Source organism: Papaver somniferum, chromosome 7 (assembly GCF_003573695.1).
Source record: "Papaver somniferum cultivar HN1 chromosome 7, ASM357369v1, whole genome shotgun sequence".
Classification (NCBI taxonomy): domain Eukaryota; kingdom Viridiplantae; phylum Streptophyta; class Magnoliopsida; order Ranunculales; family Papaveraceae; genus Papaver; species Papaver somniferum.
Genome location: NC_039364.1, coordinates 121485704 through 121500641, shown reverse-complemented (window position 1 = coordinate 121500641; position 14938 = coordinate 121485704). Strand labels below are relative to the sequence as shown.

The 14938-nt window shown below is 36.9% G+C and overlaps 1 protein-coding gene across 1 annotated transcript; it reads left to right on the top strand.

Moving 5' to 3' along the window:
- The first annotated feature begins 6657 nt into the window (after nucleotides 1–6657).
- On the top strand, nucleotides 6658–12045 carry LOC113298291. The gene is made up of 4 exons (XM_026546990.1): nucleotides 6658–7273; nucleotides 8064–8288; nucleotides 9441–9824; nucleotides 11146–12045. The coding sequence occupies exons 1-4, from the start codon at nucleotides 6728–6730 to the stop codon at nucleotides 11617–11619; spliced, it is 1629 nt and encodes a 542-aa protein (XP_026402775.1). The 5' UTR covers nucleotides 6658–6727; the 3' UTR covers nucleotides 11620–12045.
- Nucleotides 12046–14938: the final 2893 nt, after the last annotated feature.

The window sequence follows — 14938 nt, the reverse complement described above, 5'->3', positions numbered from 1 at the left end:
CGATTATCCCATCCAAAGCAATCATGATTGGATTTGATTCAAATTGGAACATATACCATCAAACTTTTTTTTTTGAATCGATTCAGTTTGTTTGCGTGTTCCATATCTCCAATTAAATTAAACACATCCCGACATAGATTTTTGTGTTATAGTCATTAAAAGAAAGTGTCTACAATTGTTTCTATATTACATGATTTTTTTGTGATGTGTTTAAAGGGACATTGTGAACTTTTAGATAAAAATGTATCAATGACGACCATTAGCAGCTAAGACTTAGGTATAAGTTTCTAAAGTCAATCATTCAATAGTAAATGATGTTGAAAATGAATTTTCTTCATCGGAAATTAAAACCAATGTAGCAAATATAATTAAACGGAAAAAAAACGATAGACTGTTCAGCAATCTTATGATTAACTGACTATAAAGTGGACGGTCCATACCTTGTAACTTCTAAGAATCACAACTATGGACAAGGTGATTATTTAGACTTCAAGGTGAACTTGATTATAAAAAATATAATATTCCCGTTCCTGGAAAATAGTTACTATCACTTTTTCATTTTAGCCTAAAAATATGCCAAATTGAAAAAGTGATAATAATTCTTTTCAAAAAATGGAGGGAGTATTATAGTTAAATGAATTTTGACAATATCAAAATAATTCTATTAATCAAAAGAATCCCCTAATTTTCTTTTTTAGAGCTCCTTATATAGACAATTCCTCGTAAACAAACGCTAAACTAACTAAAAACTTAGAAACGGGTTTTTATGTACTACCTTTTTAGGAAACTTTACTAGCTAGTTAAAACTCTTAAAGTACAATCTAGTTGTAGCATTATATTTCAAGATTACGGTTGGGACTGGAAAATCCAACCTATTCGTAATTAATTTCATATAAAAAAATGCAAATTACATTATATACATACGGCTAGGAAGGACCACCCATGTTCAAGAAAATTTCGACACAAAAATTAAACAATTTACAACTAGCTCTTTCATCCAATCTTTTAACTGTGGTATTTGAAAACCCAGAGATAGCTGACAATTCATCATTTGCTAGTCGTAAAGACTTAATATACTTTTGAAGTCCAGAAAATTCAACCATGACCTAGTCATATTATTGCTATGAAACTGCAAATTGGATTATAATTTTAATGAATCTAACATATTTCAGTTATTAAAAACAATAAAAAATAGTTATTTTGTCGATTCTTACCAAAGATAAGCCATGTTTAGATGCTTAACTAGTAGTTAAGGCGCTTTCATTTTATTGTTGTAGCCGATAGGTCTCTTGTTGATTTATCAAAAAACATTTTGATTTGTTTAGATTTAGGTTTAGCTGATTCAAGGGTAACTTAGTCATTCGTTATGTAATAGGATGCCCCATATTCTCGACCTACACTATGGTTATCCATATCGGGTATCAGTGTCGTATCGTCCCTCACATATACGGATTTGATACGGCGACATCGTTGATGCCCGCCACCAATCAAAACTAACTAATACTAAAGATTTTTGTCTAATTAAGGTATTGTCGTCCTCTGTGTGTACATTTGTATATATTAGATGTTCAAATAAACTTGCAAATACAATAAAAGTTAAATAAAGGTGACTGAACCATTGTATATGGAAAATATTGCAGTTCAGATGACTTATCACATCAGATATAACTGAGCATATTTCATTGTCTCCACTGATCAAATATATACGTGAAAAGATATTAAAATTCAAGTTAACTTCTTAAAAATTTCAAACATTATCGTTCAAAGTAATATCATATATGTAGAGGATAAGATGTCTATAGATACTAGATGGATTTTCAAGGATCCTTATCTCTATCACGGCATGCATGCATTGGATTTGAAATTATTGATCGAAATTCCATTAATTATTAATTTTGAAAAAACGTTTGATCATTAAATGCATTTGCTTGCTTAAAATATAATATCAAATCTTGGTTCATCGAGTGGATACTAAGACTGTGTACCGTCTTAGCTATCAAGGTTATCTAAGATGAACTCGTTGAGCTGTAAAATAAGATAAGGATCTTATTGTATAGCACCATGATTTTGGCCTTGAGTACCAGTATGATTATTAAGGATGTTATCGCCGAAACGACTTTCTCTAACAATATAGTATTTTCCTCCACCACTTCCACTTCCACCTTCACTTTTTTTTTCGGTTTCATCACTATCATTTTCTTCAGACGTATGCCTACTTCGAGTCTGAATGTTTGAATCAAATTAAATTAAACACAAAAAATTGAGCATGTCTTAACGTTTATATGTTTTTATATTTCGTACCTTCTAGTATCTACGTATACGAGTCAGTAAGGCACAAATGCGGTCTGCATTCGTAAATACACAATGGATATATGAGGATACAAATGAACTGAAGATCTTGGATCAGTGTCAACAGATACAACTATGTTATATCAGATACTGACCGGTATCGGAAGATACGACAAACCATGACCTAGACATATTAACCGTATTGCAGTTCCCCCTAGAATTTTAGCAATCCTTAATATAAGTTTCCTTCAATTAAGGAATCAAACGAATACTGCAACCCCAAGTATACGATGTGTTGTTATGAGTCGTACGACCTCCGTCAGTGGATGGTGTGCTGTTATAAGGCCTATTCATATGCAGATGGCTAAAAAAAATTGTTTGACATACCTGGTGGCATGACAAACGAGTTGCGCCACTATGGGAAAACCATTGAGTGACAGAGTTCATAGCGAAAGAAATAGATAATACCGCAAGCGATAAAGACTTTATCGCCGGCGCTACCATTATTATCGCTCGATATTAACTATATCGCCAACGTTGGAATTATTATCGCCAACACTGGACTTTCTAACCCCCTATAAATACCGCACCATCTCTTAATTCCCCTTCACACCTTCCCTTCCATTCTCACCTATTATCTTATGTTCTTTTCTCTTCTCTAGGTTAACAAAATTCTCCTTAGTTTTACTTTCTAAACAAATATGAGTGAGAAAAGAAGAAAAGAAACAGAAAAGTCAAAGGATCTACTAGTACCCTAGTCAGTGGATTAAGTTTTGTTGTGGATAAATAATACGAGTTTCAAAATGTTAGACAGATAGTCGGTGATGATGCACTCCCTATGCACATATTTGACCATCCAGAGCGAGTAAATTCAGTCAATCTAAGAGGTGGGTGGTCTGTGTTCCGTAATGTGTTTGGGTTTCTTCCCCCTGTTGTTCAAGAGAGAGACTGAAGATATCCTTCGCGACATTTATATCATATACAACCTAGAAACCACAAAACTCAAACAATTCAAGTTATATTCGAACGATAGTGGAAGACTACAAATACGTTCTTTTTCAAAGATTTTGAATGCGGTAAGTTAGTTTTTTTTGTAATTAAAATTTTAGATTATATTTTTTGTTTATAAAATTCAATAATCTCTAATTATGAATACGTTATTAAATAGGAGTTACACCGTTAGATTTGTACATGTTAACGGGAATTCCATGTGAAGGAAACTTACTTCCATTTAACCGACTAAATTGGGTATCATAAGATAGATGGAAAGTAAGACTTCCTCTATACTCAAATGATGTAGAAGGAAATGATGCATATACACAAATAAAAGAAAATGGATTAGAAGTGGATGGGTTGAATTTTTTTTTTTGCAACTTTATGCTAGGAAAATGAATGACAATAGGTTGGGAAATTATCAATATTTTTTCCCTGCGCATTACGAGGAGCTCAAACGTCTATTTGTGTTGCGGGCAATAGGCTAATGTATGTTTCCAAATGCTAGCTCAGTGGTGTTAATCTGTTTTCTTGAAGCACTAGAAGATTTAAAGAAAGCACCAACATATAACTGGGGGTCTCCAATTTTATCAGAGATTTACATATCCCTCGGTATGCTTGAAACATGTGTCAAAGATAGTTTTAATGCTTTATGGGGAGTGTTGGAGGTAAGAACCAATATTTTTCACATTATTCATTTATTTATTATTTTGGACATGGAAAATTTACTAACCAACAATGTTATTATCCTTAGTATTGGTGGTATACATATTTCCGTGTTTTGGAACCTTCTCTTATCAATCCCATCAATGTTTTTCGGTCATACTGAAGTACGATTCTGATAATTGGCAAGGACAGATCGAAGGTGGTCAACATACTGCTATTGTTCAGAGGATTCAAAAGTTGTGTAGAATAAGCCTTAACCTTATATCCATGTCGTATGAAGCAATCCCTGAGTTTGAAGAAGAACAAGCTCAGAGAATGCTACAACTAAGCCTTAAAAGTATTGTGTTGTACAACTCAATTTCTGAAAAGGGTGTTTCGTATTGCGGTGAAAGACTACTTCTTCAATTGCATAGAAGAACAACGATAGCCATCAACCCCTATCCAAGTGAAGAGAGTTCTCGACATGACTGGGAGAAATTGATAAAGGAAGGTCATCATTGGGAAGAAGCTGAAAATTTGATCCATGAGCCGATTAACATAACTGAATGCTTATATTGGTTTAACACTATTTTCAAGCCCAATATTGCTACGAAACCGCTAAATTTGGGTCGGACGGATTTTTCAGCTTTAGGTAGGATGCCACTGGGTGACTAATTTCTTCCTTCACAACCTCCACCAAAGACGGGCGACGCATTTGCGTATTCTACTCAAGCTGGTTCATCGTCGAATATGCCACCATTTTCTTGGGATGTACATACTCTATCCACCACATCTGTACAAATTGTTACTCATCCAGTTGTTTCTAGTGCACTTGAACTGACTTATCCATACTGGGGGGGTCAATGCTACACCGGAGCAGTATCAAAGCCAATTGAACGATTATCATGCTCTACTACAGGGATTTTAGAGATTCCACTTGGATGAGTTGCAAAAAGTGATGGAAAGCATGATGTTTGATATGAGTCCATGATTTACCGGTCATGATGGTACATGTACAAGTCATGGTGGTAGTAGAGGCATGAGTCCTAGTGGTAGTAGAGGTATGAGTCCCAGTGTTAGAGGTATGATCCCGGTGGATCAAGTCAGAGAAATCGTGGGAGTCGTGGAAGTGAGAGAAGAAGTTTGAGAATTCGTTTTATGTAGGACGTACCCAAAATTTCAACTCAAAATGAAGTTTTAGATACTCAGTAGTACGTGCAGGTGATGCATACATTGGCACGGATACAACTCCTGGACGTTTGTTTAACCAATTTCCAATAGACACTATGACTCCTGGTGGTGGTGTGAACATTGAAAACATTAGGAAATCAAATCTGCATACCCCAATTGCTTCAACCGCATCAGCATTTCAACCATTTCATCAAGCACCAACATTTCAATATCATGCATTTCAAGATTTGTATCATGTCCACCTGCGCCCGAGTGAACCCATTACTTATCAAGGTTCTGATGATTATGAAGAGACCCAACCACCAAGTCAGTCCCAAACCGGCTCAATAACTGATATGTTGAATAACACTTTTGATCCAGAAAACAGGTGCAATTGGATCTTTAAGTCAGGAAGGAAATGGTCAGGGAAATGAGTAGTTTGTGAGTAGTTTATGGACGTAATTTAGTTTAAATATTTTTAATGTAATCCTTTTGTTTTAATTAATGAAAAATATCTTTTAGATTAATGTTCAAATCAATACTAGTTTTAAATTTCATTAAAAATTAACCTTAACTACATAACACAATACTTAATAAAAATTGAATCCCTGCACGTGAATCTTGTAAAATTCATAACATTCGTCATGACTAAGCCATTTTCTGTTGTCTTCAGCAAAAGTGGTATGAGCTATAACTTTTAGTTCTTTAGTTGACAACCCAGGATGATCCCTTTTTATCATCCACATAATTTGCGCATACTTTCTCACATCGTTATTGATGAAATCTTTATCGATGGCGCATAAACCTTTTTCACATCATAATTTGCGCATACTTTCTCACATGTTCTTATTGAATTTACATGAATTAACGTCATAAACCTTTGAAACACAGTATCCCATAAGTTGAAAGTCTCTAAATTGAAATTTCTATCGCTTGCAACTGAAATCCAACATCGAATTAGAGAAACATCTTCTTCTCGAGTGAAGGGAGCACTAACCACTACAGTTATGCGACCACTAGGCATGTTGAAACGAATTTGAGGTTGAGATGGTGTGAGTTGAAATGAGTTTGAAATTGAGTATTTTAGAGGGAAGAAATCGTAGCCGTTGGATGAGGAACTGATTAGCAATGATGTTTCGAGCGAACGACATCATGACCATCGCTGGTGCTGGAATGGCCAACGAGCGAAGACTTGACCATACAACGTTGGACTCTCTATCGCTCGTTAGAGACTCCGTCGTGTATGCCTAACTGCTATTCCTGGCACGTAGGCATATATGTTTGGCACTTTGGCATATTCATAATAGGTGCTACAGTGGCAAAATCAGTTGCTTGACATGTGTATAGAAATAGACCTAAATAGTAAGATCTTTGGGAACAACCTCGAGAACGAATTTCATTTGCTCCCTTGCTGCTCAAGTATTTTTGATCTAACACAACCAATTCGTACATCCGGTACATATGGTCACATATGCATACACACGACCGAAGTGTGGATGACATTTTCTATTTTGCCATTCCCGCCTCTCTAAAACCCCACTTCCTAATTAAACCCTTTTCTTTTCTCATTGCCCTTTCTCCCTCTCACCATTTGTTAGAGTTCACCAAAGAAACCCGAAGAAGAAAAAACATGTCTTTCCCTCCTTCAGAAATCATCAAGAATCGATTTTTAGGGTTTCTGATATGGCAATCGATATCTTCTACAATCATCTTCTTCTTATGCAAAATATGCCTACTCTCATTCTTTTCTCCAAACCCTTTCTCTTTATCTTTCTACAGTATCATCGCTTTCGTCATATTTCAAATCTCTCTTCTCTGCTTCTCATCTTCTCTCTATTACTTGTCTTCTCCTCAACCTAAACAACCTGCATCTTTTCCTGAACTCGCTCTCTCACTCGGTCGATTCCTTCTTAACTCAGTTGTTGGCGGCGGTTCATCTGATCTCTTTACCCCAAATGTTCGTAATCGAGTTAATACCACTTTGGGGTTTATGATCTTCGTGCTTTTCTCTGGTTTATGGGGTTCTCTATCGATTGTTTCTCTTTGTAGAAACTCTTACTCGTTTGATGAGCAGCGCTTGGTTGGGTTAGGGTTTAGGGGTTTTCTATTTGGTTTGATTTATGGGTTACATTACGTTTACAATAAACGATGGGTCTTAGTGTTTCCGATTATTCAGGTAAACTTCTTGTTTTTAGTATTTCAAATTCTACAATTAGTTCTGATATCATCTTGTAGCATTTGTATGTGAACTTATGATTAGGGTAATCTACAATGGGTTTCATTTGTAAAGTTAGGTCATCTGTTTTTAGAATGAAAATGAATTTGCAGCTCATAATCAGGGGTAACCATGTTGTTCAACTTCAACCCTAGGTTCAATATATATCAACTTGTAATAGTGGCGTTGATGTTAAGCGAACCTGATGTAGAAACTGAAGAGAGAAAAGTTTTCACTGTATAAATGTAGGAGGGGTTTCATCAGCCTTCATGATAAGTTTGTGTTGATTTCTTTTTCACCTCCAAAAGAAACAAACTCATTCTGTTCACAGCACTAGATGCAAATGTTCCAACACTGCACAAGCACATTATCAAAATTTGATCCATTGGTAGGACAATGATGAGTCAAATGTTGTAAGAGTTGGTTACAACCTTCGAAGTAAAACATAGCCGTCCTGTACTTCTGTTTCGCTTATACTTTGTGGATGAGAACCCTCTGACAGAATGTGTGTGGATTCATTCAGTAGTTCTGATTAAAGTTCACTATAGATTGTTTTGACTGGAAGTAGTCGTAGTCTCTCTATTTTGTGTCACCCGGTTATCATTAATTTCTCCTTTTTTCATCATATTTTCAACAGTGTCGATGTTGAACGTTTACCATTTCCGTTAGTACAAATATTGTTATAAGTAGGTCATCTCTTTTGTTGCCTACTGATCATTTGTGTATTAACTTATCTTGGTTTTATCTGCAGCGGACTTCCTTATTCAGCTTTAAGATGGGGGTTCCTTCAGCTATTAAAGAAGCAGTTAAGCTGTCCAGTGTTTCTTTCTTATGTTCAGCGTTACTGGTGGTGCTCCTACCCCATTACTTCAACAACCAGAATAACATTGGGAGATTCATAGCTGAGCAAATTATTTTCTACATTGGAAGTTCTGCAGTTTCACTCTGCTGGGAATTAAGTCATCATTTACATCAGGTTAGCTTTTCGAACTTGTAGTTTGACCTAAATTTGATGCTTTTGATAGCCATCACCTCAGCAGTTCATATTCCGTCTGCATTATTTTTGCCTGTATGTAAGAACAAAGATGCTTATATATCAAAGAGTGAAATGGAAAAATTATAGTAATGCCGACGCATCTCCGTAAAATTATGTTGATTGCAAATATGTGAAATGTGGTGTGTGCTGTTAATGGGTTTATATTGGTTTTGGTTGTTGGACACACATCCTAAAATTAACTCATCTTAAAGATTAGGCAGTCTTGAACTGCTGCATGCCATCATTGCCCATGTCTTTCTAGCTTACCATACTGTAGTTCTTATTATCAGATGTTAATGTTTGTACTGTTGTGCTCTATCTGAATCTTTATTCAATGGAATGATGTTAACACAGGGCACCACAATTTTCTGTGTTTTCAAGCTAGCTGAATATGTGCAGTTCTCACTATTAAATTAGGATGTTTTGGTAGGCAATAATTATACTTCCGAGTGCCTAAGTGAGTATTGTATTTTATGCAGAAATTGGAGTTATGTGAATTGTAGGCTAACTTATACAGATAATTTCTTGTGCGGCGTGTATTTGTAATGACTTAATTGACAATCTTGCTTAAGACAGCCTGGTAAAATATAAACCTTTACCAGAATAAGTACATATGGCCTGAGCTTGTGACCAGAAGTTCCTAATCCTAAGATCAAGTGTTATTCTAATAATGAGTCTGCAACGAAAACCATCCTGGTATTAAGAAAATGATGCCCCTAAGAAAGTCTGACATAGAGGGGTGGGTGGGCCAGCCATATATACTGGCTATAACCTGTTTTGCGGAAGTGTTTAAACTTTAACATACCTTGATATGGTAGAGCCATTTTTGAGAATACCTTATGTCCAAATGAATTTAAATACCTTGATATGGTAGCTGACTGCTCAAAGTAAGATCGAAACCTAGAAACATGTCTGCAACCATGTGCAGCCCTTGTAGCATTACTCACCTCTTTTAGTTGGAATAATGGATTGATCTTGTTTTTCCATTCCACATATTGCTTCTACTCTGGGGACTGTTTTGGCATTTTGTTTTTATGGAACACAGCACTCTACTCATGATGGCATACTTACTTTGTTTTTGTGTTATCGTAGGTCTTTCATACAAAAAGATGCACATTTGCACCATCTAAAGGATCAGCTGCAGCTGAAACAAATCCTAGTGAACCTCTCCTTGCAGCTCTGGAGGAGAGCACTCCACGTTCTCTTCTACAATATCTTGCATATCTTGATCTGTGTATGGTATGTGATAGCAATGTCGATCTCTGGCGCCGTGCTGCTTTCTTTGAAGAAAGTGGTGAAACCTACAAAAGAGTTATAGCTGTGTGCTTGAGGCCTGTAGAAGATCTCACTTCAAAGCTGGCTGATGGTCTGGAAGGTTCTTCTGTAGACAAGAGCGACCAAATATCTCACCAGTTACGCTCTCCAACTGATACCCGTAGTGACGCAAAGCTTCATCAAGCATTCAACGACTCCCAGGTAAATAATGATGATTTCCGATTAAAATTTAGTCATTATCTTGATTTCATACCATACATCATAGGTGCTTTCTGTTTGCTTTAATTTAATGTGCTAGCTATTCTCAAGCAGCAGAAAAAGTTTCTAATTGAAATAATACATGTAGTCATAAGGGTTACGTATCAAAGGAAAATTAAAACCATACAGTGTACAACATGTAGAAGCAAAATCTAATTTGGAGTGTTGATACATAAATTGTTTACTTATTGCTGTTTTTTAGCATCTGTATGAGTAACATGTGGTTTTTACATGTGTTCGTTCAGTGTGAGACTTTTAACAAGTGGGAGGCGTATTATGTTGTTTTACATCATGCATCCTTTTGTGTTCTTTTAGACATTGTATTATTCTTTTAGACATCGTATTATTTTGATCGGTTGTCTTATTATATCGAATGAGCTGTTTATGTATGATGGGAATGTCCCCAGTCAATAGATGATGTGCCTCCCCACTGAAATACATAGATAAAAGAAAATCAGCCGCTCCTACTTGCTAGACATGAAACACATAATCTTTATATCAACCGCTCCTACTTGCTAGACATGAAACATGTAATTTTTATATTAAGATTAAGCAAGCAAGTGTTGTGCTGATAGCCTCATAGAAGGTTCTTTTTGATGGGCCTCGTCTCTAGTAGCTTGTTCCAAATCTTGTGGGGGTTCTGAAGTTTTCTACTATTAATTATACAGTTCTGTTGACTGTAATCGTATAGTAATCATGAGCCGTGTTGTGAAATTCTTCCTCTAGCCAGGTATAGTCAGGATACGGTAAGATTGAAGGGACAGCATGCCACTACAAGTACTTGAAGGGACTCAGAGAACACAGTTTTTTTTTTCTAATTAATAATAACCCTGTAGGAAATGCACTCTTGGACATATTCGAAGAACGGAGCAAACTTATTTTGTTCTTATTGCGAAAGGAGTGAAGGAATACACGTTTGGTAGGATAGTGCTCCTTGTGTGTCTATTTATAGGTCAATTTGAACATTCTAGTGTTGAAAGGGCAAAAATGACTCTTGTGAGATTAATTTAGGGAAATTATGGTTGCTGCTGGACTTACTATTACAATATTGATCTGCAATCCAATATAAACCTACGACATGTCTAGGTAGCATGCGATTTGGTTTCCGTGCCTGAGTTTGCTTCCACACATTTAGCCATGTGCTCCCGATTTGCATTTATAATTCTTGTAACTGCAGATTTTCCTCTTCTGTTTATTTCGTTGTTTTTCTTTGAACAAATTAATAGACTTAGTAAACTGATGGTTATTTGGAACTACTATACAGCTCTATGTATGGTGCGTACGAACAGCAGCATCACTGACTGCACGATCACACAAGGACGACAGGTTTGGTGTTGCTCAAATCGCTGGTTGCAACGCTTCAGTAGTTTCAACTCTGTTGTCATGTTTGCTAGCTGTTGAGGCATGCATGGGGAAGAAGACCAACTTGCAAGCTCCTCATTTGATGGGAGCGGCTAATATCAAGTGGGCCCCGTTGCATAATTCTGGAAGAAGGGAAGGACCTACTGCCACCACGGGGAAGAAGAGAGGTGGACCTTTGCACGCCAAAGCTTATGCAATGGCTGATGTCCTGAGAACATCTCTGTACATTATCGTATCTGAGTTCCATAGTGAGATGATTGGGAGCGCCAAAACAGGAATTTTAGAGGACTGGATTGTTACTAGCAAGCCACTCTACTCAACACGGGATATACTTGTACAGAAACTAGGTCTATTTCTGGAATATCGAGCTTGCTAGCTGGTTTAACAGAGGATTTGATACATAGCCTATCCCTTTCCTTTTTTCCTTTTTTTTTGTGCGGGAGGTGTTTCTAAAGTTGTTTGAACTTTGAAGCAAATGCAGAATGAAGAGCAGGGATGGAGTATTCACATTTACATAAACTTCTGTAAGAACGTATTATATGTTGTAAGAAGGTTCGTTTACTGATAGAGTAAAGTTCTTTAGAAGATGCACATTTGTTAAGTCTACTCTATATGATTATTATCAAAGTGCGCCAATATTTTGTTTTACTCTTGAAACCAACGCAAAAAAAAATGTTTCTAATGAAAATTTCTGTCTCAACTTTAATATCACCATTTTTTTATCAGAACATTGAATGTTCTGGTAAGAGTTTGTGAGATTGTCATGCCGGTATAGTCCGGAAGTGTTCCGTCATATGTATGTATGTTGGGTTTGGTAATGCTTTTATTTTTCCAAAAGCACTTTCAAAATACATGTCAATAATTTTTGAAATTGATGTTTGGTAAAAAAATATCAAAGTGCTTTTTACCCAAAGCACTTCCCAAATTCCTCAATTTTTAAAAGCTGGGGAGGAGGAGCTTTTAAAAGGAACGCGTGATTGGGGGATACAAAAAACAATTGGGAGATATAGATTACTTCGCCCAACCAGTAGTGTCTGTTAAGGGGTGATTTTTGTGTTTGAAAATCCTAAAATACCGTTTAGTTAATCAAAAAACATTATGAAAAGACCATAATACCGTTTCTACTAAAACTTAAAATCAAAAAACTATTCATATATCCCCATTCTCAAATCAGTACCGGAACTCTTCTAGGTTTAGTTTTTGAATTTTTTTTTTCTTCATCGTCGTTCTTCATCCATTCTTCGTCGATTAACCTACCCGAATCATAACAATGCCTCCATGAAAGAAACCAAATGCCCAATCGAAATCAAACTCGATTGCTCAACAGAAATTACAGGAAAGGCTTGCTTTGATTGCTCAAGAGCAAGAAGAAGAGGAAGCAACCAACTCGGACAATCAACCTCTCGTAAACATGGCTTCTGTGAGAAGGTAAGTGATTTTGAACTACTTTATGAGTGTTTAAATCGATTTATAGCAATGGGTTTAGGTTAGAGTCGCAAACCCTAACTCAAATAATTGAGTTTCAGTGAGTACCGGCGTTGAAATTTGTATGAATACCACGCCGGTACTCAATTACGGCATTCAATCTAGAATGAAGGCAGTGACGGTATTGGGTTACAACATTGATTTTAGTACGAATACAATGCCGTTTTCAAACTCAGAGTCTCCTGAAGCTGAATGCTCTATACCGGCATTCAAATTAAGTTGAATACTATGCCGGTATTGGGTTACGGCATTACTTTAAAATTGTTCGCGTATGCCGGTAGTGCAGCTTTGGTATCCATGAACATTCTAAGAATTACCGACATTGGTTTGAGTTAGCCTTCTGCGCCGGTACATGGTTACGACAAGGAGTGAATTATTAGGTGTGTGCCGGTAGTGTTCATTTTGTATCCAGGAACAATCTAAAATACTACCGGCATAGTCGATATTTATTGTATATTGTCGGAACTGTGTTCCGGCATGCGCTATTTGCTTGATGACCATGCCGTTTCTGGTCCCGACGCTGTTTTGTTTTAGTGATTCTATGCCAGTATTAAGAATGCAATTGTGTTGTCTTGTATTCATTTCTTGTGTCTTTTGATATATGAAAAAATCCAAGGAAGTTAACAAAGGAAAAACTAAAGATGCTGTCATTAAGAGTAGAAGGAAGGACGGTCTTGATACTCCTCAGTCTCTGCCTCCTCGAGGGAAATACAAAGGTCGCAAAAAGCGTTTAGGGGTTGATACAAGAGGGATAATTTGGGAGAGTGGTGGTGACCGTAGTCGACTTGTAATCCGTGAACCTACTGGAACAGTTGAGGACGATGAGCATGATGAAGAGGAAAGTGAGGAGGAAGATGATGAGGTTCATCCAAGTCAATTAGCAAGCCAAAGCGAAGTTGGTGGGCCAAGTCAACAACAACCGACGCAAGGCAAGGCCAAAGGCATAGTCAAAGTAAAGTTAAAGGTTCGCACCTTCCTCATAAGGATGACATGATACCTGACCTTGCTCGTGGTAAAATTTGGGGTGAAGCTCCGAAACCGAAAATGCTATTTGGATACAAGGACTCGTGGGCTCGTACTATCTATCCAACCTATGTAAGCATTTTTTTATCTTGTGCATATGTATTGTTGTGTATTTATGTAAAATCTCTTAATTGTATTGTCTCCTAATTGTAGGATCATAAGAAGGATGTACGTGTTTGCCGAAACCAAGTCGCGGATGATTGGAATTTGTCTGAGGAATGTGAAGAGGTGCAAACAATAGTAAGAGATTCTGGTCTATATGCTTTGGTTGTAAATTATGTGATGCCTGATTATGTGACTGTCAATTGCTTCGTCGAAAGGTATCATGGTGAAACTGATACCATGCACTTCCTTTTGGGCTGATGACCTTCATCCCTGAAGATGCTCAGAACATTCTAGGCTTGAATGTTATCGGCAAATCAATTGCAGAAGGAGATAAGTCTACGGACCTAGAATGGTCGAAGTTGCACGCTCTGACCAACAAGCTGTTTGGTTGGGATTACAAAACTTCTGTGGAGAGCTTCTATGTATCTAAGGCTAGTAGGACAAAGACATTCAAGATGACGCTGCTTAAGAAGAAGTTTGAAAAAACAAAGGAAAGAAGTTTGAAGGATGGATGGGACCCTGCGCAAATTCGTTATACAGCCGCTGCGTACCTGTTATACATCTTGGGCACTAAGGTATTTCCTGACACTAGTGGCAACAGGGCTAGTGCAAACTACCTTCAGTACTTGGATCCATTGGAAGATGTCTATAACTATTCTTGGGGCACCGTGGTAATGGCACATTTGATGTCCGAGATGAGAAGGGCCTCTAAGGCTAAAACAAACCAATTTGTCGGGAATTTCACTCTACTGCAGGTAATTTTGTTTTTAAACTTATGTATTTATGTATATTTTTCACATGTACCCTTATCATGAACTTAGAAACAAAATTTACTAATTCTTATATGTATCGTTCCACATTGGTATAGATGTGGGCTGATGAACACTTCCCAACATTGTTCAAGGACTGCCCCTTCTTGAAGATCACACACATTGACGATCTCGAGGAGCCTAGAGCCAAGAGATATGAGTTCAACAATATTCCGAAGCCATTAACAATGGTCGACTGATCAATATGAGATTGGATCTGGACGCGATGAGTACGAAAGATGTTGTGTTCGACCCTTACAGGGAGGCTAGAGG